This window comes from Falco naumanni, chromosome 1 (genome assembly GCF_017639655.2).
Source record: "Falco naumanni isolate bFalNau1 chromosome 1, bFalNau1.pat, whole genome shotgun sequence".
Classification (NCBI taxonomy): Eukaryota; Metazoa; Chordata; class Aves; order Falconiformes; family Falconidae; genus Falco; species Falco naumanni.
Window position 1 is genome coordinate 126,908,529 of NC_054054.1, and position 25,378 is coordinate 126,933,906.

The following is a 25,378-nucleotide window of genomic DNA, read 5'->3' on the forward strand; positions in this document are numbered from 1 at the left end:
CAGGTGTCGGTGTCGGTTGGGGCAGGTGTCGGTTGGGGCAGGTGTCGGTGTCGGTTGGGGCAGGTGTCGGTTGGGGCAGGTGTCGGTTGGGGCAGGTGTCGGTTGGGGCAGGTGTCGGTTGGGGCAGGTGTCGGTTGGGGCAGGGGTCGGTTGGGGCAGGTGTCGGTTGGGGCAGGGGTCGGTTGGGGCAGGGGTCGGTTGGGGCAGGTGTCAGGGTCGGTTGGGGCAGGGGTCGGTTGGGGCAGGTGTCGGTTGGGGCAGGTGTCGGTTGGGGCAGGTGTCGGTTGGGGCAGGGGTCGGTTGGGGCAGGGGTCGGTTGGGGCAGGTGTCGGTGTCGGTTGGGGCAGGTGTCGGTTGGGGCAGGTGTCGGTGTCGGTTGGGGCAGGTGTCGGTTGGGGCAGGGGTCGGTTGGGGCAGGTGTCGGTTGGGGCAGGGGTCGGTTGGGGCAGGGGTCGGTTGGGGCAGGTGTCGGTTGGGGCAGGTGTCGGTTGGGGCAGGGGTCGGTTGGGGCAGGTGTCGGTTGGGGCAGGGGTCGGTTGGGGCAGGTGTCGGTGTCGGTTGGGGCAGGTGTCGGTTGGGGCAGGTGTCGGTTGGGGCAGGTGTCGGTTGGGGCAGGTGTCGGTTGGGGCAGGGGTCGGTTGGGGCAGGTGTCGGTTGGGGCAGGTGTCGGTTGGGGCAGGTGTCGGTTGGGGCAGGTGTCGGTGTCGGTTGGGGCAGGTGTCGGTTGGGGCAGGTGTCGGTTGGGGCAGGGGTCGGTTGGGGCAGGTGTCGGTTGGGGCAGGGGTCGGTTGGGGCAGGTGTCGGTTGGGGCAGGTGTCGGTGTCGGTTGGGGCAGGTGTCGGTTGGGGCAGGTGTCGGTTGGGGCAGGGGTCGGTTGGGGCAGGGGTCGGTTGGGGCAGGTGTCGGTTGGGGCAGGTGTCGGTGTCGGTTGGGGCAGGTGTCGGTTGGGGCAGGGGTCGGTTGGGGCAGGGGTCGGTTGGGGCAGGTGTCGGTTGGGGCAGGGGTCGGTTGGGGCAGGTGTCGGTTGGGGCAGGTGTCGGTTGGGGCAGGGGTCGGTTGGGGCAGGGGTCGGTTGGGGCAGGTGTCGGTTGGGGCAGGTGTCGGTGTCGGTTGGGGCAGGTGTCGGTTGGGGCAGGTGTCGGTTGGGGCAGGGGTCGGTTGGGGCAGGTGTCGGTTGGGGCAGGTGTCGGTTGGGGCAGGTGTCGGTTGGGGCAGGTGTCGGTTGGGGCAGGGGTCGGTTGGGGCAGGGGTCGGTTGGGGCAGGGGTCGGTTGGGGCAGGGGTCGGTTGGGGCAGGGGTCGGTTGGGGCAGGGGTCGGTTGGGGCAGGTGTCGGTTGGGGCAGGTGTCGGTTGGGGCAGGTGTCGGTTGGGGCAGGTGTCGGTTGGGGCAGGTGTCGGTTGGGGCAGGGGTCGGTTGGGGCAGGTGACGGTTGGGGCAGGTGTCGGTTGGGGCAGGTGTCGGTGTCGGTTGGGGCAGGTGTCGGTGTCGGTTGGGGCAGGTGTCGGTTGGGGCAGGTGTCGGTGTCGGTTGGGGCAGGTGTCGGTTGGGGCAGGTGTCGGTTGGGGCAGGTGTCGGTTGGGGCAGGTGTCGGTTGGGGCAGGTGTCGGTGTCGGTTGGGGCAGGTGTCGGTTGGGGCAGGTGTCGGTGTCGGTTGGGGCAGGGGTCGGTTGGGGCAGGTGTCGGTTGGGGCAGGTGTCGGTTGGGGCAGGTGTCGGTTGGGGCAGGTGTCGGTTGGGGCAGGGGTCGGTTGGGGCAGGTGTCGGTTGGGGCAGGTGTCGGTTGGGGCAGGGGTCGGTTGGGGCAGGGGTCGGTTGGGGCAGGGGTCGGTTGGGGCAGGTGTCGGTTGGGGCAGGGGTCGGTTGGGGCAGGTGTCGGTTGGGGCAGGTGTCGGTTGGGGCAGGTGTCGGTTGGGGCAGGGGTCGGTTGGGGCAGGTGTCGGTTGGGGCAGGGGTCGGTTGGGGCAGGTGTCGGTTGGGGCAGGTGTCGGTTGGGGCAGGGGTCGGTTGGGGCAGGTGTCGGTTGGGGCAGGGGTCGGTTGGGGCAGGTGTTGGTTGGGGCAGGTGTCGGTTGGGGCAGGTGTCGGTGTCGGTTGGGGCAGGTGTCGGTTGGGGCAGGTGTCGGTTGGGGCAGGTGTCGGTTGGGGCAGGTGTCGGTTGGGGCAGGTGTCGGTGTCGGTTGGGGCAGGTGTCGGTTGGGGCAGGTGTCGGTTGGGGCAGGTGTCGGTTGGGGCAGGTGTCGGTTGGGGCAGGTGTCGGTTGGGGCAGGTGTCGGTTGGGGCAGGTGTCGGTGTCGGTTGGGGCAGGTGTCGGTTGGGGCAGGTGTCGGTGTCGGTTGGGGCAGGTGTCGGTTGGGGCAGGTGTCGGTGTCGGTTGGGGCAGGGGTCGGTTGGGGCAGGGGTCGGTTGGGGCAGGTGTCGGTGTCGGTTGGGGCAGGTGTCGGTGTCGGTTGGGGCAGGTGTCGGTTGGGGCAGGTGTCGGTGTCGGTTGGGGCAGGTGTCGGTTGGGGCAGGTGTCGGTTGGGGCAGGGGTCGGTTGGGGCAGGTGTCGGTTGGGGCAGGTGTCGGTGTCGGTTGGGGCAGGTGTCGGTGTCGGTTGGGGCAGGTGTCGGTTGGGGCAGGTGTCGGTGTCGGTTGGGGCAGGTGTCGGTTGGGGCAGGTGTCGGTTGGGGCAGGTGTCGGTTGGGGCAGGTGTCGGTTGGGGCAGGTGTCGGTTGGGGCAGGTGTCGGTTGGGGCAGGTGTCGGTGTCGGTTGGGGCAGGTGTCGGTTGGGGCAGGGGTCGGTTGGGGCAGGTGTCGGTTGGGGCAGGTGTCGGTTGGGGCAGGTGTCGGTGTCGGTTGGGGCAGGTGTCGGTTGGGGCAGGGGTCGGTTGGGGCAGGTGTCGGTTGGGGCAGGTGTCGGTTGGGGCAGGTGTCGGTGTCGGTTGGGGCAGGTGTCGGTGTCGGTTGGGGCAGGTGTCGGTTGGGGCAGGTGTCGGTGTCGGTTGGGGCAGGTGTCGGTTGGGGCAGGTGTCGGTTGGGGCAGGTGTCGGTTGGGGCAGGTGTCGGTTGGGGCAGGTGTCGGTTGGGGCAGGTGTCGGTTGGGGCAGGTGTCGGTGTCGGTTGGGGCAGGTGTCGGTTGGGGCAGGGGTCGGTTGGGGCAGGTGTCGGTTGGGGCAGGTGTCGGTTGGGGCAGGTGTCGGTGTCGGTTGGGGCAGGTGTCGGTTGGGGCAGGGGTCGGTTGGGGCAGGTGTCGGTTGGGGCAGGTGTCGGTTGGGGCAGGTGTCGGTTGGGGCAGGTGTCGGTGTCGGTTGGGGCAGGTGTCGGTTGGGGCAGGGGTCGGTGTCGGTTGGGGCAGGTGTCGGTTGGGGCAGGGGTCGGTTGGGGCAGGTGTCGGTGTCGGTTGGGGCAGGTGTCGGTTGGGGCAGGGGTCGGTTGGGGCAGGTGTCGGTTGGGGCAGGGGTCGGTTGGGGCAGGTGTCGGTTGGGGCAGGGGTCGGTTGGGGCAGGTGTCGGTTGGGGCAGGTGTCGGTGTCGGTTGGGGCAGGTGTCGGTTGGGGCAGGTGTCGGTTGGGGCAGGTGTCGGTTGGGGCAGGTGTCGGTTGGGGCAGGGGTCGGTTGGGGCAGGTGTCGGTGTCGGTTGGGGCAGGTGTCGGTTGGGGCAGGTGTCGGTTGGGGCAGGGGTCGGTTGGGGCAGGTGTCGGTGCCGGTTGGGGCAGGTGTCGGTGCCGGTTGGGGCAGGTGTCGGTTGGGGCAGGTGTCGGTTGGGGCAGGGGTCGGTTGGGGCAGGTGTCGGTTGGGGCAGGGGTCGGTTGGGGCAGGTGTCGGTTGGGGCAGGGGTCGGTTGGGGCAGGTGTCGGTGTCGGTTGGGGCAGGGGTCGGTGTCGGTTGGGGCAGGTGTCGGTTGGGGCAGGTGTCGGTGTCGGTTGGGGCAGGTGTCGGTTGGGGCAGGTGTCGGTGTCGGTTGGGGCAGGGGTCGGTTGGGGCAGGGGTCGGTTGGGGCAGGGGTCGGTTGGGGCAGGGGTCGGTTGGGGCAGGGGTCGGTTGGGGCTGGTGCCGGGGCTGGTGCCAGTTGGGGCCAGGGCTGGTGCCAGTCCAGCTGGAAGTGGCTGGAGGCTGCTTGGGGGCTGCGAGGTGCGACAGGCGGGGGAGTGGTGCAGCCGGGCAGGATTGGGGCCGGCTGGGGGTGCTGGAGCTGGGGGGGGGGGGCAATGGGGCTGGGCAGGGATGGGGCCAGTTGAGGGCGGTGGGGCCAGCAGCTCCTGGTGAGCCCATGGTGTACAAAGGGGAGGCTGAGGGCAGTGGCAGGGCGGGTGGCGAGGGGAGTGCGGAGGGGTTGGGGTGTGGGGTCTGCGTCGCTGCTGGCTGAGCAGGGCTTTGTCTGCCCCCTGCCCAGGCGAGCCCGGTGCTGGCGGGATGTCGGCCGTGCTGGACAAGTGGCTTGGCTTCCTGGAGAGCTTCGCCGCGGTGCTGCTGCGGGTCCAGCCGGACAAGTGGAGCGAGTTTGTGGGCAGTGAGGGGGCCATGGCCATGCTGGACGAGTTCTTCAAACAGCAGGACATGCTGGAGCTGGTGCTGGAGCTGGACCCTGCCAGGCAGCTCCTGCCAACCACCCACTTCCCACCCACCCTCAGGGGTAAGGGCATCTACTTTGTGAAGAAGAGGGAGAACATCAGCGGGGAGAAATGCCGGAGCCAGCTGCTGGTAGGAGACATTGGCCTCTCGCCCGTGGAGCAGCTCGTGACCGTGGTGGAGGAGGTGGGTTGCCCACACAGGTGGGTACCAGGTACAAGCTTGGGGCAAGTGGGACGAGCCAAGGTCCCTGCCCACACCGCTGCTGTCCAAGCACCTTCTGTGGGCTGCTGTAGTCAGAACTTTAGGAGGGCTCAAACTAAATTAGTAGAAGAAAAATCACCCCAGGCGCTAGCGCTGGCCTTGGGATGGCTCCCGACCACCGACCCTGCTGTGTGGTGGGCTGGCCCAGCCCCACCAGCACACACAGCCGGGTGAAGGTCACAAGCCTGGTTCTCTGCCGGGCCCCAGCTGGATTGCTTCCTCTGTGGTTTTAAAAACTCAGCATAATTCCCCCTTCCCTGAGCCCCGCAGCTGGGGAATGTCTGAATGGATTTCTCTCAAACTTGCCAGAAATATTCCCGCTCAGAGGCCTGCCGCCCCAGAGCACCCAAAAGCTGGGTCAAGCCCCTGAGATTCCTCATCCTCGGTGCCAGGGGCTTTTGCTTGTGTGCCAGCCCCTGACCCCACTGGGCACGCTCACTGCACTGCTCCCAGCACTGTCCAGCCCATGAGAGCTGGAAATCACCACAGGGTGAGGGGACTCATGGTCACGCTGACAAGAAAAAATCAGCAAAATCCATCGGCGCTGCCAGAGCTGTGGCTGAGCTGGGAGCATGGGTGGGCATCAGGAGGGGATGCTGTGCAAACCAGTGCAGCTGCATGCTGCCCTTTGCACTGGGAGACCCTACTGAGCATCCAACCAAGCCCTCTCCTCCAGGTCGTGTCCCCCCTGCTCCTGAGGAAGGAGAATGTGGCGGGCTGGCCCAAGGTGGTGGTGGAGGACGTCATGCAACAAACCCGCCAGCTGAAGAATGAGATGTTCATGATGGGCAGGAAGATCCAGGGGAAGCCACTGCTCCTGCTGCCAGAGCATCTGGACAGCCATGATGGCTCCAGCACCATCCTGAACTGGTGGGTTCTGCCAGTACTGCTTGGCACCAGCAAAGCCTGGCAGGGGCCCAGGGCATCATGAGCCCTCTGGGAGGGACAGAAGCTGGGACACTGGCTCAACCTCTGAGCATCTTTGGTCACAACCATCCCTCAGCAGCAGAGCACCTTCAAAAGGCTCATGCCAGGCTGCCGTGCTGGCTAAGGTGGCCACAAACAGGCATGCAGGGCTCCCCTGGGGTGGTCTGGGGCCAGTCCTGGTGCTGGAGCATAACCTGGCTGCCTTTCAGCCCAGTGGACACTGTGGATATTTTGAAGCTGCATGCCATTGAGACCATCGTCATCAAGTGGTCCCACCAGATCAGAGACATCCTGAACAAGGACTCGGCACAGCCACTGCTGGAGGGCCTGCACCCCCTGCCCAGGACTGAGTTCAAGTTCTGGCACACCAGGATGGTCAACCTGGAATGCATCAACCGCCAGGTACTGCCTTGCCCATAGGTGGCCAGCAGCCATGTGTCACTGGCACTGAGCCCCTGGTGCTGAGCCCGCCACCTCTCCCCTGCCAGCTGCTTTCACCCCAAGTGACGGTGCTGGCCATGATGCTGGAGAAGGCCAACAGCTGCTACTGGCCGCCACTCCAGAGCATGTTCAGGGATGTCAGTGCCGGTAAGCCCCCCAGCGATGTGGTGGACAACTGCCGCTCACCCCTCTGGCAAGGCTTCCCCCTCCCCGACGCTGAGTTTTTCCTCTGGTCCAGGCCTGGAGGAAGCCGAAGACATCAGCCTCCACCTGCAACCGCTTCAGATCCTGCTGGAAGAGATGGAACAAGTGGATTATTCCCAAGTAAGTTATACATGGTAAAATAACCAGGCACCGTCTGGCTTCCTCATCCAGGGAGAGGCCAGGGTGCTGCGCATCAGAAGCTGTGTGTGGGTACAGATTCACCCTGGCTCTGCCCAGCCCTTGTTGGTGTGGCCATGGCCCCACGCTAATGCGTCTCTGCTTCCACAGCTGCAGCCCTACGTAGACAGGGTGCTGTGCACCATCCGCCTCCTCCAGGCTTACTGCCAGCACTACAGCTCACCCACCCGCGTCATCGTCATCCTGCAGGAGACCTGCAACCTCTTCATTGAGATGGTAGAGCCCTGGGGCTGGCGGTGGCTCCAGCATCAAGCCACCACCATTTCCTCCAGCTGTCCTGCTGTGGGACTGTTGGCAGGAGGGATGACACAGGGCAACTGTGGGGAGCACAGCTGGGGTGATGTAGACACACCCCAATCAAGGGACCAGCAAAGAGCTCACATAGGGCTGGAGAGGGTTTGGGGCAGGTGTGGGTTGCAGGCAACCACCAGAGAGCCCGTGGGGCTGGAGGGTGGATGGGGGCAGGAGGAGCCTCCTGCGGGCCCCTCTGCCAATGGCCACTGCCTGCATCTGCCTGTTCTAGACCCAAAAATTCCTGGGCCCCAAGGATGTGATGAAGGGGCTGCAAGGAAAAACTGAAGAGATCTTAGAAGCAATCAGACTGGGCATTTCCACCACAGAGAAGGTCTTCCAGTCGTACAGCACTTACTGCTCCAACCTGCTGCCCACATCATTCCCGGTGGGTGCAGGGGACAGTGCAGGTCTGCCTGGCCCCATCCATGCCAGCTCTACTTGCTGACGGCCCCTCTCCTCTTCCAGGAGGAGCTGCAGCTCTGGGAGTTCCCTCCCTCCCTTGTCCTTACGAGAATGGACTCCTTCTTGCACAGGCTCAAGACCATCGAGGTGAGAGCCCAGCATTTTGGAGCAGCACCAGTCCCATGCAGGCTCCCCTGCCCCGGAGATGCTGGGGTGGTCCCCTGAGGACAGCATGGGGGTAAATTCTGTTTCAGCCCTGGGGTGGGCTGGGGCTGCTGGTGCAGGCTGGAGCCCAGCAGCGGTGTACTGCTGGCAGCACAGTGCCATTGTTCCCAGCGCAACACCCATGTCCCCACACCCCCAGGGCCAGACAAGCACCCCCAGTCAGGCTGCAAAGCGTCCCTGGGAAGGATGCTCTTGGGGAGCGGTGAACTTGCAAGGTGTAGCCCTGTGCTGGTGCTGCAGCTTCTGCACCCACAGGGCCAGGGCATGGGGAGCTGGGGTTTGCCACCAAGAGGAACTGGATGAGATGATGGTTTGTGCTCGCCAGGAGCTGTACCAAACAGCTATTGAGTTTCTGAAGCTGGAGAAGGTAGAGCTGGGAGGACTGAGAGGAAACATCCTCAGGAGCCAGATGTTTCAGATCTACGAGGAGGTCTCTGAAATCATCAAGAGTTTTGCTGATTGCAAATACAATCCCTTAGAGCCCACAGAAGAGGTGAGTGAATGCTGGTATGGAAGGGAAAGCATTTGCTAAATGAAAAAAAAATTGTTTGTCAGAACATGCTGGAAGAAGAGCTGCATGTAAAACTGTCCCGTAGCAGCACGTGTGCTCGCATTGCAGCAGGTCATATGGTGCTGGGCTGTCCGGGTCCAGCAAATCCTTCAGGAAAGATTTGGGAAGAAAGTGCAGAGACTGAGGCAGCTTAAATCATTTTGCTTTTACTGGCAGCAATTGGACAAAGACTTTGCAGAGTTGCAGAAGAAGATTCAGGATATGGACAGGCGGCTGGCCACCATCTTCTGCCGAGGCTTTGATGACTGCAACTGCCTGACATCTGCTGTGAAGGTATATGTGCCCCCCCCCCCCGCCCCCCCGACTCGACGGGTCCTGCCCTTGGGCACCGGGCATCCTTGCCTGAGCGCCAGAGGCTGGCAGCAGGGACACTGCCTGCAGCCTGGCATGCCACACCCGTGCCTGGGAGTGACAGTGGGGGTGTCACCAGGTCACTGCGGTGATGCTCTGGAGCACAGAAGCCAACACCTCTTTCTCCTACAGTTGGTGCAGATGTTTGCCCCCCTGCTGGAGCGACCTTTGATAAAGGTGGAGGTTTCTCACTGTTGTTCAGCCCTGCTGAGAATGTTTGAAGCTGAGCTGGAGAGCGTGAAGGTGCTGTATGACACCCAGACCACTTCCCCACCGCCATGCCAGGGGGGGCCGGTCACCCACAAAAACATGCCGCCGGTGGCCGGGCAGCTGAAGTGGGCTCTGGAGGTTCAGCAGCGGCTGGAGGGACCATACAGGGACTTGTTCGTCATCAGCCACCCGTATGTGTGGGTCACCCCACGGGGACGTGGGGCAGCAGCTAGGGCAGGATCTGGCCTGGCATGTGTTTCCTCCTGTGTCCTGCTGCAGCAGCTGCTGCTTTATCATGACCTTGACAGTGTGATGGTCAGTGCTGAAGCTAAACTGGTGTCTGCGAAGTACAAAGAAATGATGGGGCTGCTGCAGGGTTACCGCAAGGAGGTCTATGAGGAGTGGGTATGTGGAGCCGGCCAGGACTGCCACTTCAGCCTGGAGCAGCCCTTGATCCTAAGGGACCCTGGCTCTTCCCTGCTCAGCGTGAACTTCAGCAAAGAGGTCAGTGCTGGGGTGGGCAGCCAGCCTGGCACAGGGGGAGGACAGTGGTCCCTCACCTGAACATAAATCTGTCGCAGAGGCTGTGGTGAGACATTTCATGTTTTACTAACGAGCCTTTTCTCCGGCGATTGTGTCTCGCAGCTCATCGCTGTTCTGCGGGAGGTGAAGTACTTGAACTTCCAGCAGCAGGAGGACATCCCGGGCAGTGCCAAGAGCCTCTTCGCTCAAAATGAGACTTTCCAAAAGTTTGTGGACAACCTGAATCTCATCGTTGGCTGGTACAATGAGGCAGGTTGCAAATGGGGGACAATCCAGCTGCTTTTCCATACCCCACACACTGGCCAGGCTGAGGCTGGCTGGGGAGCCCCCTGAGAGAGGCTCCTCCAAGATGGGTCCTTGAAGCCTCGGGGGGTTACAGCAGGCATATCACTGGCACCCCTGGTTCCTGCCCATCCCATGACTGAGCCAAGCTGCTGCTACTGCTGCCACACCAGCCTCTTTCCGCCCCACAAGCTTGGTGTCATTGGGGTGGGGACACCATTCCCCTGTAAAAGCAGTGCCCCAGGGAGTGCGTCTCAGCTGGAGCAGTGCCTGCAGCACTCACCTGCGGACGTGCTGGCTCCCCAGGTGAAGCAGAAGCTGCTGCCCGTGGAGCTCCCGCTGGTGGCAGGGCAGCTGGAGGCCGTGGACAGCCGGCTGGCCAGTGCAGAGCACACCCTGCTTTGGCACCATGAAGGTACAAACCCACCCAGAGATCCTCTCTGTGCATTTCGCCCGTGGCACCATCCTGCCTCGGGTCCCCTCAGCCATCACACCCAAAACATGGACCCCTGTCCTGCAGACACGGGTGGGTGAGGTGGAGGGCTAAACATGGTGAATAGCCCCGAAGTGCCCCAAGCACAGCTTGCTGCCTTGGAGGTATCTGTGTAACCTGTCAAGTTTGGACGTGTGTTTTCCTCCCAGGCATCATGGAGTATATCCGAGAGATGAGAGAGACCTTGCATGGCTTGCAGACCAGGGTCCAGAAAGCAAAGTTAAACATGGAAAATATCACCCAGCTGATGGAGGTAGCTTTTGCTGGTGCTTTGCAAGTACCTTCCGGGGAAGCCTCCTGCAGGGATTCACCCTTCCCCAGCATAGCGGAGCAGCCCTGTCATCTTCTCCCTGTAGGAGTGCTCAGCCACTCCCGTGTTTGAAAGGAAAGGCAACAAGGAGGCAGCACTTTTGGACCTGGATGGGAAAGCAAACACCTTAACCAAGCGCTGTGCTGCCATTAGGGACGCAGGCGTAAAGATCCAGGACTTGGTGGAGGTGAGATGGGTCCCAGGACACGTCAGTCAGAATTGGTTTAACAAGAATTGTCTGTCCCTCGCGTGCTGTGATGCTCTGAACCCACTGGTGTCCCCCGTTTTGTAACTGCAAGCGGGGGACTCTGACCTGGGGTTCAGTCCTGTGGTCTCTGCTGAGACAAGGCTCCAGTGAAAGACCATTGAACACTGCACATGGACTCCAGAAATCCACTGTCCTCTCGGATGAGGTCAGGGCTGCAACTTGTGGTGTCATACAGCTGAGAGGGAAAGAACAATGCAGGATGCACGTGACAGCCAGGCAGGACAAACCCACAGGGACCACGAGAGAAGACTCATTCACTCACAGTGTTGGGAACTGGGATGTTTGCTGGGTATCTGTATTTATTGACAAATGGCAATTGTTTTTTCCTGCTTACAGGAGAATGCAGATCTGTTCAAGGCTGAGAAGTCATCGCAGCAATGGCTGGACTACGTGGGACACATAGACAGAATTATACTGGATGGACTCTTCAGACTTATCCACAAATCTCTGCAGCTGCTGCTCACCAACATGGCCCCTGATGTAGGTCCAGGTTTGCCCTGTGGCACAGTGCCCTGCTCTGCCCGTGCTTGGCATGTCCCACGGCTCACCTTTCTTCAGGCATTTGTTTAGTGGCCAAATGTACCCATCCCGGTGCTCACTGGCACACCCATGCAGCGAGCGCTGGAGGTGCCGATGTCCTCCCTTGTTCCTGCTGCAGGAGGACCACGGGGCTGGGGGCTGGGGGGACACGGAATGTGAATCACCATGTGGGGTGCTGACCTGTTTCAGGCTGACATGGCCCCGTTGTTCGAGGTGTGCATGGAGCTGTGCGATGGCAGAGTGCAGTACCGTCCCTCGCTGGAGATGGGAGACGACAACAACTTCTTGCAGCTGATGGAGAGCCTGCTCAGCGATATCTACGCATCCACGGCGTGCATGCCTCGGTTGCTGGAGGGAAAGCTGAGCTACAAGGTCAGTCCATGGCAGGCAGCACCTCCCAGCACCTCCAGATGGAGGTGGGCAAGGATGCCCAGTCCCCTCAGCCAGTCTGCAAGAGCTCTGCCTGTCCCTTCAGACCACCCTGGAAGAGCAGACGGACCTCAGCAGGATGCGGGAGGAGGTGGTGTCACTGGCAGTCAGTGCCATGATGGAAGCCAAGGAGTACAGTGCCAGTTTCGAGGAGCTAGCTAGCCACCTGTGGCTGGAGGACCCCAAGGAGTTCCTGCAGCGCTTCCTTGCCTTGGGCAGTGCCCCTGATGCTGAGGAGGTGGAGCTGCGGCCAGAGGAACCCCCAGCTCATGGCACCCCATCCCTCCAGCTCTTTCAGCAGGAGGTACAGTGCCTGGGGAGGTACCGGGTTCCCAGGAGGACACTGGGTGCCCAGGGAGGTGCCGGCCATGGGCAGTGACCAGCTCTTGTCCCCAGATTGACGCCTGCAAGGCGCTGTGCGAGGAGGTGCTGGGGTTAGCGAACATGAAGGTGTTTGGGGGGTGGCTTCAGAGCGACTGCCGCACCTTCAAGCAGGCGCTGCTGAGCGTTGTCAGGAGACGGGGTCTGGTGCTCCGGCAGCACCTCACCAGCCACGTTACCACCAGGTAAGGGCTTGGTGAGCCCTGGCATGGGGATGGGGAACTCCTGGTGGTTGGAGCACAGCTGTGCTGTGGCAAAGGCCACAGTGTGCCGGGGCAGGCTGTCCCCAAGGGATGGAGCTGTGGAGATGTGGGCGAACGTGCCAGGCATCCCTGTGGGGGTGAGTCCCTGGGGGGGCATGCCCTGCAGAGCAAGCCCTGAGCAAGCACTGGGGCAGCTGTGAACCCTGTTGGGAATGCCTGGTGAGCACCACCACCTTCCTCCCAGTCTCCAGGAGCTGGAAGATTTCATCCAAGAGGCAAACACCAGCTTGAGTAAACCTCTGGAGGAGGGAGACTATGAAGGGCTGGTGGAGGTGACGGGACACCTGATGAGGGTCAAGGAGAGGCAGGCAGCGACTGACAGCATGTTCGAGCCCTTGAAGGAGACAGTTGCCCTGCTCAGCACTTATGGAGAGGAGATGCCGGAGAAGATCCACCTACAGCTCAACGTGAGCTGCTGGGGGTGCGGGGGGCTAAGCAGAGGCTCCTGGGTCCGGGCTGCCAACATCATGCAGTACTTGCCACAGGACCTTCCTGAGCACTGGGACAGCACCAAGAAGCTCTGCCTGCGTGTCAAGCAGAACATGGCGCCCCTGCAAGCCAATAAGGTCAATCTCATCTGCAGGAAGTGCCAGCAGTTCAAGGTACCTGCCTTGGGGCTTGGGGGGCAAGTGAGCTGCTTCTCAGCAAGTGCAGGATGACCACGCTGCTCTCCCCAGCTGCCAGCTCCCGGCTGCCCCGCTGAGCCCTGTCCTCCCCCACAGGCCCAGCAGCATGCCTTCTGGGAGACCTTCCGGGGAGAAGCTCCCTTTTCATACACTGACCCAGACCCCTACAAGTCCTTGAACGAGGTAAGGAAGGGGAGGACACCAGGGCCACCACTGTCCCCACCAGCACTGCCCGGTCACCCCCAGCCTCATGCACCAGGTGCTACTACACAGCAGGGCTGGGGAGGGGCAACTGCTCTGGCTCCAGCTCCCAGCCCAATGGGGAGGATCTGGCCCTGTGGCAGTGGGGACAGAGCCATCACCAGGGTAGGAGACATGTCCCTGGCACACGGTCCCCAGCTGAGACCTTTTCTTTGTCTCCGGCCAGCAACAGAAGAGCATCGCTGCCATGGAGAGTGACATGGCAGCCCTGTCCAAGTCAGCCAGGCTATTTGAAGTGTCGGTCCCAGAATACAAACAGCTCAAAGCGTGCCACAGGGAGGTGCGCTTGCTGAAGGAGCTCTGGGACATGATTGTCCTGGTACGTGCTGCGGTCTATGAGCCAGCATGCTGGGGAGGGCAGGGTGAGGCAGGAGCACTGGGGTGTGTAGAACAGGCTTCTGGGGTGTGCTGGGCTGGCCCTCACAGCTCTGAAGTTCCTGAGGCTGTGATGAGCTGTATCTGCAGATGGTGGCTGCTGGTAGCCATCTGTGGTCGAGCAGAGTGATCAGGACCCCTGGGCTCGGTGCTGGTCCCTGCACCAGGGCACAATGCCCAACACTGCCTCCAAGCAAGGGCTTGACAGCAGAGCGCTGTCAGCAGGCATGGGGCACCTGGTGTGACCTCCCTGTGCCAGCTGGGCACTGCCAGCCAAGGGTGCAAGGTCAGGTTAGCTCCTCTGAGAGTCTCGTTGCCATGAGAGGTAGGATGAGACACGGGGCGGGTTGTCACAGCATTAGAGCAGGTCTGCTGGTGTGGAGGCTGCGCACCCCAACAGGGGTACGTGGGGTGTGCTGGCACTGGGCATGCTGCTCTTCATCCTAGGCAAGAATGCTTCTGCTAATTACATGTCCTGTAAAAATGTATTCCTGAATTCAGGTTAACACAAGCATTGACAACTGGAAGACCACCAAGTGGAAGGATATCAATGTTGAGCAGATGGATATCAATTGTCAGAAATTTGCTGAAGACATTCAGAGCTTGGATAAGGAGATGAGAAGCTGGGATGCATTCATAGGGCTGGACAACAGCGTGAAGAACATGATAACATCCCTGCGCCCCATCAATGAGCTGCAGAGCCTGGCCATCAGGGACCGGCACTGGCAGGAGCTCATGCAGGCAACCAAGGTGCTCCCTGCCTTCCCGCCCTTCCCTGGCTCCAACCCCTGGCCTAGGAGGCTCTTGAGATTTGCATCCATTGGGGGAAGCATGCAATCTGTTTTAAAAGCTGGCCATATACACATAGTTGTGTAGTGTCTTTAAACGTGGGTGTTAATGAGCTTATTTGGGTGAGCTGCTGGGCTGCCTCTCCCTGCAGGGGCGTCCCTGCCCTGACAGTGCCGGTTCTGCTCCAGGTGAACTTCACCATGTCCAAGGACACAACCCTCGCAGATCTACTTCAGCTGAACCTGCACAAGTTTGAGGATGAGGTTCATGGCATCGTGGAGAAAGCCACGAAAGAATTGGGGATTGAGAAGGTGAATGGGGCTTGGTTCCTACCCTCCTTTGCTGAGAGCTCTGCTCCGCTCCGGTGTGTCTGTGTGGCTGTTAGTGCTTGTGTTCCTGCTTCTGGGAGCTGAAGTCCACACGCAGTGCAGCACCCATGGATCTCATGCCATGGGGGAAGCATTCCTGTCACTGCCTTGCCTTTCTGCAGTGTCTGGGACCCAGCACCACAGAGTCCAGCCCATTTCTCACACCCTGTCTGTAGGTGCTGAACACCTTGGATACTACCTGGGCAACAATGCAGTTCAAGCATGAGCCCCACACCAGGACCGGCATCATGCTGCTCAAGGCAGATGAGGTGCTCATCGAGACGCTAGAGGACAACCAAGTGCAGCTGCAGAACCTGATGACCTCCAAGCACCTCACCTTTTTCCTTCAGGAGGTGTCGGGCTGGCAGCAGAAGCTGTCAACCACTGACTCCATAATCAGCATCTGGTCTGAGGTGCAAAGGATGTGGAGTCACCTGGAAAGCATCTTCATCGGCTCTGAAGATATCCACAGTCACCTGCTGGAGGACTCGAAGCATTTTCATGATGTCGATCAAGATTTCAAAGTGCGAAGCCTGTCCCCACCAGGTGCCTGAGAGCTCGCCGCTGGTTTAGGTAGGGCTGAATCATTTTTCCTCTTGCAGGACTTATTGGCTGATGCAGTAAAAACTCCCAATGTGATTGAAGCTACAAACAAGCCTGGTCTCTACAACAAGCTAGAGGCGTTGCAGAAAAGGTAAGGTTGGAGTTGTCCTGGTGAAGCATTACCAAGAGGCCTGTGCTGGCTGGCCTAAGGCCAAGGAAGAGTTTGATTTCTCTAAAGTGGCATCTGTCTCAACATGACAAGGACTTAGCAAAGAGTGAAAACTAAAATGCGGGAGTTTAACTGCAGGGTTTTTTCTTTGTTTTCTGTTAGATTGGTGCTCTGTGAGAAGGCTTTGGCTGAATACCTTGAGACCAAAAGACTGGCTTTTCCCAGATTCTACTTTGTTTCCTCTGCAGACCTGCTTGATATTTTATCTAATGGGAATGAGCCAGCTGAGGTATAAGTTGTGCATAAAGCGTGGAGACAAGTCCCATGTCTCTAGCATGCTAACTTGTTATAGCAGCTTAAAAATATTTTTCATCCTAAGGGACAGAACACCATCCCCAGCATCCCCCTTCTCAGGGGTGCACCGCCCTGAGAGCTGTGCAGGAGTTAATCCAAGCGGCGATCACACCTCTGTGTGACGCAGTCCCTGACCTTTGCCATGCCTCTGTTTTCAGGTGTCCCGTCATCTGCTGAAGCTGTTCGACAGTCTGGCTAAATTGAAGTTCAAGATGAGTCCGGACAAAAAGCCCCTGAAGGTTGGCCTGGGGCTGTTCAGTAGGGATGAGGAGTACGTGCCCTTCAGAGCAGACTGCAGCTTGTCCGGCCAGGTCAGCTGAGCTTCGTGGAGCCTCTGCTTGCAGGGGCAGGGGTGGGCAGGCTCAGGGTGGGGATGAGCCTTTGTTGTGCACTAACAGCCTGGCAGCAGTTTTAAAATACAATCTTGAAGCCTTTCAGCCAAAAAAAATCCAGAAATGGGATCTGTGTTAGGGCTGTAGAAGAACACAGCAGCAATATCAAACCTGCCCCAGCCCTGCAGCCCCTCAGGCGCTCGCGGTGGGTTTTTCCCCTCTCTGTTGTTTGCCCTCAGACCATCTTCCATAAGCTGCCATGGGAAGTGCCCTGCGGGGCTGTGTGCTGGGGTCGTCTTTGCAGCTTGTCACAGTGCACAGGAGAAGCTTGCCATGCAGAGCAGCAGGGAGATGCCTGTGTGCTGTCACAGGGTGGTGCAGCCAGACTGGACACATCTGGGTTAGGAACCGCTTGCTCAGGATTTGCTGGATGTGACCCTCTAGGTGGAGGTTTGGCTGAGCCGAGTGCTGGTGAGCATGCGCTCCAGCCTGCGGCACCTGATCCCCGAGGCCATGGTGACCTACGAGGAGAAGCCACGGGAGCAGTGGGTGTTTGACTACCCGGCACAGGTGGGAGCTGCCACACGGGGCCAGGCTGGCCAGTGGCTGTGTGAGCTGAGGTCTGAGAGGAGAAGCAAGCAGAGAGCCCTGGGAGGTGCAGGCACTTGCCCTGTGTCTTTGCAGGGATGGCGTATTTCCCTTTATGGCCACTTTTTGTCTCTGTGGTTTGCTGCAGGTTGCTCTGACATGCACCCAGATCTGGTGGACCACAGAAGTTGGCATTGCCTTTTCAAGGCTGGAGGAAGGCTATGAGAATGCAATGAGGAATTACAACAAAAAGCAGGTTGGCATCCCTTGGACCTGCCCTGGAGCTGTCCTGCAGCCCCTCTCTGCTCGGAAGAGGCGAGGTCCAGTCCTGGGGGGCACCAGGAGCTTGGCAAATGCTGATGTCATTTTTCTGTTCATCATTTCTTTTCTTCCTCAGATTACTCAGCTAAATGCACTGATCTCACTACTCACTGGAAACCTAACTGCCAGAGACAGGATGAAGATCATGACAATCTGTACCATTGATATCCATGCCAGGGATGTTGTGGCCAAGATGATCCTTGAGAAGGTATTCGTTACATGAGGATATTTTTACTGCTTTGTGTCTTGGCACTTCTGAGCACAGATTTCCTGTTATTTTATTGCTTTCCAATATTTTCAAAGTATCCTGATTACGTGAGGAAACCACATGTGGGGTGGTAGAGGGGTGCACAGGAGCCAGGGAGGTGACAGCACAGCCGGGGTCAGACAAGACCGGGCTGGGTCTTGGTCAGAGCCAGGTCAAGGAGCGGTTGTGCTGGTTGCTGCCATGCTCAGTGGGAGCCATGAGCCACGGTGCAGGACTGTGCACCACAGTCAGCATGGGGTGGGCTGGGCCACAGGGAGGGATGGTTCTCAGCCACCCCAGCATTGCACTGGGACCTGTTTGACTCTGTCCCCATTTACTGAGGTCAGAAATGGTCCCGACCAGGCGTGTGTGGGCACTCACTGTGGTGCCGGCGGGATGGAGTGGGCAGCACTGGCACCTGCCTGCCCCCTACAGCCAGCTGCCCCACAGGTGGAGAGTGCCCAGGCGTTCACCTGGCAGTCCCAGCTCCGGCACTGCTGGGACGAGGAGAGGAGGCACTGCTACATCAACATCTGTGATGCTCAGCTCCAGTACTTCTACGAGTACCTGGGGAACACCCCCCCGGCTGGTCATCACCCCCCTGACAGATCGGTACGGGCTCGGGTCCCTGCACCTCCCACTGCCCACGCCAATAACATCGGCTCCGTGGCTGTGCTGCACTGCTGGCACTGCTCAGCTCTGATGTCCTCCCCTCCACAGGTGCTACATTACCCTGATGCAGTCCCTCCACCTCTTCATGGGGGGGGCCCCCATCGGCCCCACAGGCACTGGGAAGACAGAGACCGTCAAGGACCTGGGCCGGGCAGTGGGCATGATGGTCTACATCTTCAGCTGCTCCAAGCAGATGGACTACAAGGTAGGCACGGGGGAGTGGGACAGTGGCACCAACGTGAGAGCCATGAGATGTCCACCAAAGCTAGGGGGGACCCTCTTTCAGGAGGCACCACTCCAGCATGCAGCCCCTGTGTTTGGCTGCAGCATCCATCACTGATGCTGCTTTCCTCTCCCCAACTCAACAGCCAACAAGAGACATGTGGGTCCAGCAGCAGCCCCTGGTGCCATTCTGTGCTGCTCACTCCCACCGTGGCTCTGGCCAGCTCGTGTCCCTGGAAGCCCCGGGGGAGCCCAGGGGGGCTGTGATGCTGCAGGGCATTTCCCTAGGGAACAGCACAAACAACAGCAGCTCCCAGCCCTTGGACTTTCTTAACAAATCCCCACGCTGCAGCCTCTGTGTAAAAGTTTGGTGTCTGAAGCCTGTCTCTGGTGCTTTCTGTCCAGTCCTGCAGCAATACCTACAAGGGGCTTGCTCAGACCGGCACTTGGGGATGTTTTGATGAGTTCAACAGCATTTCGGTGGAGGTTTTGTCCGTGATTGCTGTGCAGGTGCGTGCTCTTCATACAAACTGGTGGCAGCATAGTGCCATAGGGACTGGAAGAGACTTTCCAGTTCATGTGCGAATGTTTCTGTTAAGCCGGACTTTCAAAGGGACGGTTTGCTGCTGTTATTTCCACTGTGTCATGCAGGGATGCAAGTGGAGGGGAATCACAGCAGTATAGGGGCTTGGGGCACATTTAAGATCACCCAGCCCACGTGTCCCATCCCAGTGACCTGTCACCCACCCCCCACCCCACCCCCCGCCAGCTCTGCCATTGCCTGGGGACAGGGTGTTGCAGTGTCTGGGAAGAAGCTGATTTAAGGCCAGCTCTCCTGAGTGGGGATGGCTGTGCCGCCATGGCTTTGGCAAGCCCTCAGCATTGTATCTGGCATTGCTGATAGCATGAACAACCCTCCAGGCTCACTTTCCATGGGCAGGCAGCGAGGGTGAGCCAGGGGCGCAGGGCAGGGAGCCACGGGGCTGTCGACACTGACACCTCTGCCTGCCTGCCAGGTGAAATGTGTTCAAGATGCAATTCGTGCCAAGAAGAAAACATTCAGTTTCCTTGGAGAGACGATTGCTTTGATCCCATCGGCTGGGCTGTTCATAACCATGAATCCTGGCTACACAGGATGGACAGAACTGCCTGAAAATTTAAAAGCTCTGTTCAGGTACCCATAGGCAGATGGATCACTGTGTAACTGGCAGTTGTTACAGCATTTACGTCTGCAGTAACGCTCGTGTGCTAATGTGATCTAAGCCTTTGCTAGTACAAATGAAGATATTTGTGTGTACTGGTGGCCCTTGTGTCAGGGAAAGACCTTGGCACCCTAGGACAGCCTTGCTCAAAGACCCTGAGATGGTCAGGGCTGGGAGAGCTGGGCTGCTTAGCCTGGGGAAGAGGATGCTTGGCGTGTCTAATTACCACCTTCAGCTAAAAATCCAGTTGAGAATAAGAAAAAAGGTGGTCAAGCACTGGAAGGGGTGGCCCAGGGATGCTGTGGGATCTCTGTCCATGGAGGAACTCAAATTGTGCCTGCAGAAGGTGCAGGGTGACCTGATCCAGCTGTGACATGAGCCCTGCTAGGAACAGGAGGCTGGACAAGAAACCTCTAGAGACCCCAGCCAGTGTAAATTACTGCCCAATTCTCTGATGAGCAAGGAACAATTTATATTGGATACTGGGTGCAAACTCATGCTGGCTTGTGGGAGGGTGAGGTGTGTGTGGACATCTGTGCACAGCCCTCCTAACCCACTGCCACTCTTCTCCAGACCCTGTGCCATGGTGGTCCCCGATTTTGAACTGATCTGTGAAATCATGCTTGTTGCAGAAGGTTTTATTGATGCTAAGCTTCTAGCAAGAAAGTTCATTACTCTGTATAAACTGTGCAAGGATCTACTGTCTAAACAGGTAATTTAACAATATTGCATGGTTCATTAAGATGAAAGAGTTTATTTGAATTTGAAACCTGACAGATTATAGTAGGATTCATGGTAGTATCTTGCTGGCTGATGATCTGCATAGTTCACGTCTAGAGCTGGATAAATTCCACTTCCATGCTGGTGCATCGTATGGCATATTTCTGCCTTATGGAAGAAATAAAAAAGTCCAAAAATAGAAGAGAATACAGACAGTTAAGATGAGAGCATCCCTATATTATTCATCTCAGCAGAAGTGATTTACAATAAAAATGTGCTTCCAGGAAGCAAGTCAGACTGCTGTTCTCCTCGTGACTGGCTGGGACATGTATTTTAAATAATCTCACTTTAAGTCCAGTCTGCTGGACACAGCATGGACAACCTGGGTGTGGGGCGATGGACAGGATGTTCCTTTGTTGAGTTGTTTAAAGCAGTTCTCCCTCTCCAAAATGAAGCTGTAATATTTTGCTGCCTGTTGGCAGGACCACTATGACTGGGGTCTGCGAGCTATCAAGTCTGTGCTGGTGGTAGCGGGCTCCATGAAGAGAGGGGACCCTGGCCTTGCCGAGGACCAAGTTCTGATGAGAGCTTTACGAGACACTAACATCCCCAAGATCGTGACAGATGACTTGCCCATCTTCATGGGGCTGATCAGAGACCTGTTCCCATCCCTGGACGTCCCCAGGAAGAGGGACCTCAACTTTGAGAAGGTGCGAGCCCAGGCACGGCACCAGTGCCAGAGACATCCCAGCCCCAGCAGGGTGCAGAGGCTGAAGGTCCATTCAGCCCTTCTGGGGTGGCCGGCTCATCTCTGGGGCCTTGCCAAGGATGTGACGGCTGCCCGTGGTCAGCACTCACTCTTCCTCCCAGATCATCAGGCAGTCCATGCTGGAGCTGAAGCTGCAGGCAGAGGAGAGCTTCGTGCTCAAGGTGGTGCAGCTGGAGGAGCTGCTGCAAGTGAGACACTCTGTCTTCGTCGTCGGCAACGCCGGCTGCGGCAAGTCCCAGGTAGTGGCCAAACCATCCCCATGGACACAGGTCCCCCTCCTGCCCCCTTCTCTGTCGCACATCGCACAGCCTTCTCTGTCCTCTCGGCAAGGATGTTGTGGTTGGCCTCAGCTGGCCATACAGACCCCAGCTGCACCAGCAGCAGTGGCTGGGTAGGGGCCAGTGCCCACAGCCATGCTGGTCCTCTAGCACCACGCGTGCCAGGCTCAGCCCATGGAACTGAACAGGTTTGGGATGCACAGTGAAGGGGCTGCCCAGGACACCCATGAGCAGAGCGGGGATGAGGCACAGAGTTGGCAGAGGCACACTCTCTCAACGCCCTGCGTGCTGCAGTGCCGGAGACAGGCCGGACGGTGCTTGCTGGGGGGTCTCTGTGCTCCCACAAGACCCTGGCCAGGAGCTGGCTCTGCAGAGGGAAGTCCGGAGCCTCCCCAGCAGCTGTCCAGGCATGGGTGCTCTGCAGTGGGTGGGAGCAAGGTTCTGTGCCCCCGCTGTGGGCAAAGGCTGCCGAAGGCTGCAAACACCCTTGTAGGAATGTTACCGAAATCTCGGAATGAAGAACTTCTCGACACCAATGAGATGTAGATAAGCAGACACTTCTTTATTAACGGCCGGGTGCGTGAGTGAGTCCTCTCACGATCAACGCACGCCATGGTTCAAAATCATACACCTTTTATATAACTCGCTCATACATATTCATTAAGTATTCATGCATAATCATAATATTTTCCATAAATCATTAACATGCTCTCCTCCCATATCCGATTCTGCGCAGGAAAGCTTAGAAAGGTCCGGAAATGGGTCTGGGGTACGATTTGGGGAGGTGGTATGTGAGTCGGTGGTCTCAATCTCCCCCTGCCGGAATTACCTTTCACTTAAGGTAACTGTTTCTTGGCCGGCAACTATGGGTTGCTTCACTCGACTCTCCCCAGTTCACATCAATTCTCATTTTGACATTTTAGTGCATTCTCCTAGGTTACATATAAACAATCATCTTGAATCTTAAGTCTGTTATCTAAGTTCTAAACATTCCTACTAGGTGATTCTGACCAATACCTCCGGCCTTAGTATGGGGCTGTACAGAGGATTTTTATAGCAGCTTTTACTATATAACTATAAGTTTCATTAAAATATATTTCTTATCCTTCTATATTTCTATTACATAATTGATTTTATACAATCAAATAATCAATCAAACGAAGTCAATCAATCTTAACTTATTAGCAAATCTGTAACAGGAGCAGCTGTGGCAGGTGCGTGGCTCCCCTCTTCACAGGTGCTGAGGTCACTCAACAAGACGTACCAAAGCATGAAGCGGAAGCCAGTCACCGTGGACCTTGACCCAAAGGCTGTGACCTGCCATGAGCTGTTTGGGTTTATTCATCCATCCACACGAGACTGGAAGGACGGTGAGACACCAACATGGCCCAAACCACAGTTCAGCAGTGGCTGGTGCACAGGAAAATGCCTTCATAAATTGTGTCTCTGTAAACACTTGTGATGCAGTGATGGAATGGGAAGACCTTTCCCTGGGGCTTTTTACTGGAGTGGGAGGGAGGAGGAACATGTTTCAGGGAAGCACCCAGTCCCACATGTTCCCCCAGCAAACGTGCCATGCATGGAAAGGACAAACCCACATGTCTCTATGGAGCAGGTCTGTTTTCTTCAGCAATGCGTGACCTGGCCAACATCACACACAAGGGGCCCAAGTGGATCATCCTTGATGGAGATGTTGACCCTGTGTGGATCGAGTCCCTGAACACAGTCATGGATGATAATAAGGTCGGTGCCATCACACACCAGGAGCTTTGCTCACTCGTTTATATTTACTCGAGGTGATCAGCTTGTGTTCGTGCCTGGGCCCCAAGATCAGGGCATGCCCCCATGATGGGCCACTTCCCCCAGGTTCTCACCTTGGCCAGCAGCGAGCGCATCCCTCTCAACCCCACCATGCGGCTCCTCTTCGAGATCAGCCACTTGCGGACTGCCACGCCAGCAACTGTGTCCCGGGCAGGAATCCTCTATGTCAACCACACAGACCTGGGCTGGAACCCGTGAGCCCAGGGAGGGAGGTGGAGGGGTGGAACATGATGGGACAGAACGGCATGGGATGGGATGAGGTGGGACAGGATGGGATGGGACAAAATGGGATGGGATGAGGGTGGAATGGGATGGGATGGGCACTGGCCCCCCATGCACTCTCCTGCAGCCCTACCCATCCCTCCTGCAGCATTGTGACCAGCTGGATTGAGACGAGAACAGTGCAGTCTGAGAAGACCAGTTTGATGATCCTCTTTGACAAGTACCTGCCAGTGTGCCTAGAGAAGCTCAAGTCTGGATTCAAGAAGATCACCCCTGTCCCTGAGGTGACGGTGATACAAACGGTGCTGTACCTGCTGGAGTGCTTCCTGACGCCACAGACCACCCCGCCAGACTCGCCCTGGGAGCTATACGAGCTCTACTTCGTCTTCGCCTGTGCCTGGGCCTTTGGTGGGGCCCTGTCCCAGGATCAGGTACGGCTGTGGGACCAACCACTCGGCACCTGCCCGCAGCTGCCAGCTTGCCAGAGCCTCCTGCCCAGCCTTGTCCCTCAGCTGCAGCCCTTTGGAAAACACTAAAGCAGCGGCACTGGCCAGTTCCTCAGTTTTTCTCCGTTTGGTTCCTCCCAGCTCGTGGATTACCGCCTGGAGTTCAGCAAGTGGTGGGTGAAAGAATTTAAAACCATCAAGTTTCCTTCGCAGGGGACTATATTTGATTATTACATTGATCCAGAAACAAAGAAATTCATGCCCTGGACTGAAAAAGTGCCAAAATTTGAACTCGATCCTGAAGTCCCTTTACAGGTATTTTTTTTACAGGTATTTACACAAGCTGTCTGTGTTTATGTTTTATTTGTTTATTGCTCCATGATCCTGAGCAATGGGGCAAGACCCTGTGCCTGGAGCAGTGCAGGGGTTTGGAGTGGCTCTGACACACCACCGCACAGGCTGGTGGCACCTGGCAAACCCTGTGGATTTCTGTGGTTCTGCTTTACCCTGAAGAAACCTCAGTGAGAGCTGCAGGTGGCCACTCTTCTTTTTTGATTTCTGATTAACCTGGGGTTTTGTAGATTCTCATGAAATAATTGCAACTATGGCCCAAATGCAAAACTGTACTTCAAAACTTTATTTGCATGTCTTTTGAAATGCTGTCCTGAGGAAGGGGAGGGGTGTCAAAGATTTTTAAACTGAAAGAGGGTAGATTTAGATTGGATATAAGGAAGAAATTCTTCACTGTGACGGCAGCGAGGTGCTGGCCCGGGCTGCCCAGAGCAGCTGTGGGTGCCCCATCCCTGGCAGTGTCCAAGGCCAGGCTGGACGGGGCTGGGAGCGACCTGGGCTGGCGAGAGGGGTCCTGGCCCATGGCAGGGGCATGGAACTAGATGGTCTTTAAGGCCCCTTCACACCCAAACCATTCTGTGATTTTACGTAGGGAGAGGGAGAGGTGCCATGGCTGAATTTGGCCCTTGCATTGGCTGAACAAAGACACTGGGGACAGTTTCAGGAGCTGTGCTGTGTTGTTCTGTTTTAATAACTCAGTTTTCTGACAGCTCCTAGTGTTCAGAAAGTCTTTAGAATAACCAAGCATCTGAGACTTTTTGCTTTAGAGAGGGATCAGGTTTGTACAGAGAGAGAGCATCTGCCACTTCACCAGCTGGCACTCCCGGGAAAACCAGGCAGGCTGCTGGCATGCTGCCTGCTGCCCTAGCAGTAGATCCCACCTCTGGGCAAACGTCAACTCTGGCAGCAGGAGGCAAGCTCTGAGGCCTGACAGTGTGATTTCCTCAGGCCTCCATGGTGCACACGACAGAGACCATCCGCATTCGCTACTTCATGGACCTGCTGATGGAGAAGCAGAGGCCGGTGATGCTGGTGGGGAACACGGGGACGGGAAAATCCATCCTGACGTGGGACAAGCTTGAAGCGCTCCATGCAGATGAATACCTTGTGCAGTCTGTGCCCTTCAACTTCTACACCACCTCAGCCATGCTGCAGGGTAAGGCTGGCTCAAGCCAGCAGCTGGCCCTGTGCCAAGCTGTGCCACACAGCCCCATGGTGCTGCCCGGTGGCCCACCAGCTCCTCTTGCTGCAGCTGTCTTTGAGAAGTCCCTGGAGAAGAAGTCAGGGAGGAACTACGGCCCACCGGGGACCAGGAGGCTTATCTACTTCATCGATGACATGAACATGCCAGAGGTAGACAAGTACGGCACCGTGGCACCGCACACACTCATACGGCAGCACATGGACCATGGACACTGGTGAGTGCCTGGCAGGTGGCCCCCACTGTGGGACCTCGGTGACCCTCTGCCTGGCAAACCTGTGCTGCACCGGTACCTCTCCCACCCCGGTGGAGAACTGCAGCCGTGCCCTGCCCGTGCTGCCTCCTGCGCGTGCTGCTGG

At 58.2% G+C, this 25,378-nt stretch overlaps 1 protein-coding gene across 1 annotated transcript in view; it reads left to right on the plus strand.

Annotated features, from left to right (window-relative positions):
• Positions 1-4,376: 4,376 nt before the first annotated feature.
• DNAH17 (dynein axonemal heavy chain 17) overlaps positions 4,377-25,378 on the plus strand; it is a 39,420-nt gene continuing 18,418 nt past the window's right edge. The window contains 48 exon segments of the mRNA XM_040582242.1: positions 4,377-4,732; positions 5,487-5,680; positions 5,947-6,139; positions 6,226-6,325; positions 6,417-6,502; positions 6,671-6,796; positions 7,104-7,259; positions 7,340-7,423; positions 7,827-7,994; positions 8,229-8,345; positions 8,556-8,824; positions 8,942-9,137; positions 9,279-9,425; positions 9,765-9,873; positions 10,101-10,204; positions 10,308-10,448; positions 10,866-11,009; positions 11,259-11,441; positions 11,545-11,802; positions 11,895-12,064; positions 12,327-12,549; positions 12,628-12,744; positions 12,865-12,951; positions 13,196-13,348; positions 13,906-14,154; positions 14,382-14,504; positions 14,738-15,085; positions 15,164-15,255; positions 15,436-15,562; positions 15,786-15,938; positions 16,404-16,529; positions 16,696-16,803; positions 16,945-17,076; positions 17,566-17,694; positions 17,696-17,727; positions 17,836-17,992; positions 18,415-18,519; positions 19,026-19,183; positions 19,785-19,923; positions 20,414-20,641; positions 20,802-20,939; positions 22,216-22,348; positions 22,594-22,721; positions 22,845-22,993; positions 23,170-23,452; positions 23,609-23,782; positions 24,767-24,974; positions 25,071-25,236. Of these exon segments, the coding sequence (XP_040438176.1) occupies positions 4,391-4,732; positions 5,487-5,680; positions 5,947-6,139; positions 6,226-6,325; positions 6,417-6,502; positions 6,671-6,796; positions 7,104-7,259; positions 7,340-7,423; positions 7,827-7,994; positions 8,229-8,345; positions 8,556-8,824; positions 8,942-9,137; positions 9,279-9,425; positions 9,765-9,873; positions 10,101-10,204; positions 10,308-10,448; positions 10,866-11,009; positions 11,259-11,441; positions 11,545-11,802; positions 11,895-12,064; positions 12,327-12,549; positions 12,628-12,744; positions 12,865-12,951; positions 13,196-13,348; positions 13,906-14,154; positions 14,382-14,504; positions 14,738-15,085; positions 15,164-15,255; positions 15,436-15,562; positions 15,786-15,938; positions 16,404-16,529; positions 16,696-16,803; positions 16,945-17,076; positions 17,566-17,694; positions 17,696-17,727; positions 17,836-17,992; positions 18,415-18,519; positions 19,026-19,183; positions 19,785-19,923; positions 20,414-20,641; positions 20,802-20,939; positions 22,216-22,348; positions 22,594-22,721; positions 22,845-22,993; positions 23,170-23,452; positions 23,609-23,782; positions 24,767-24,974; positions 25,071-25,236 (7,652 nt within the window). The 5' untranslated portion in view covers positions 4,377-4,390.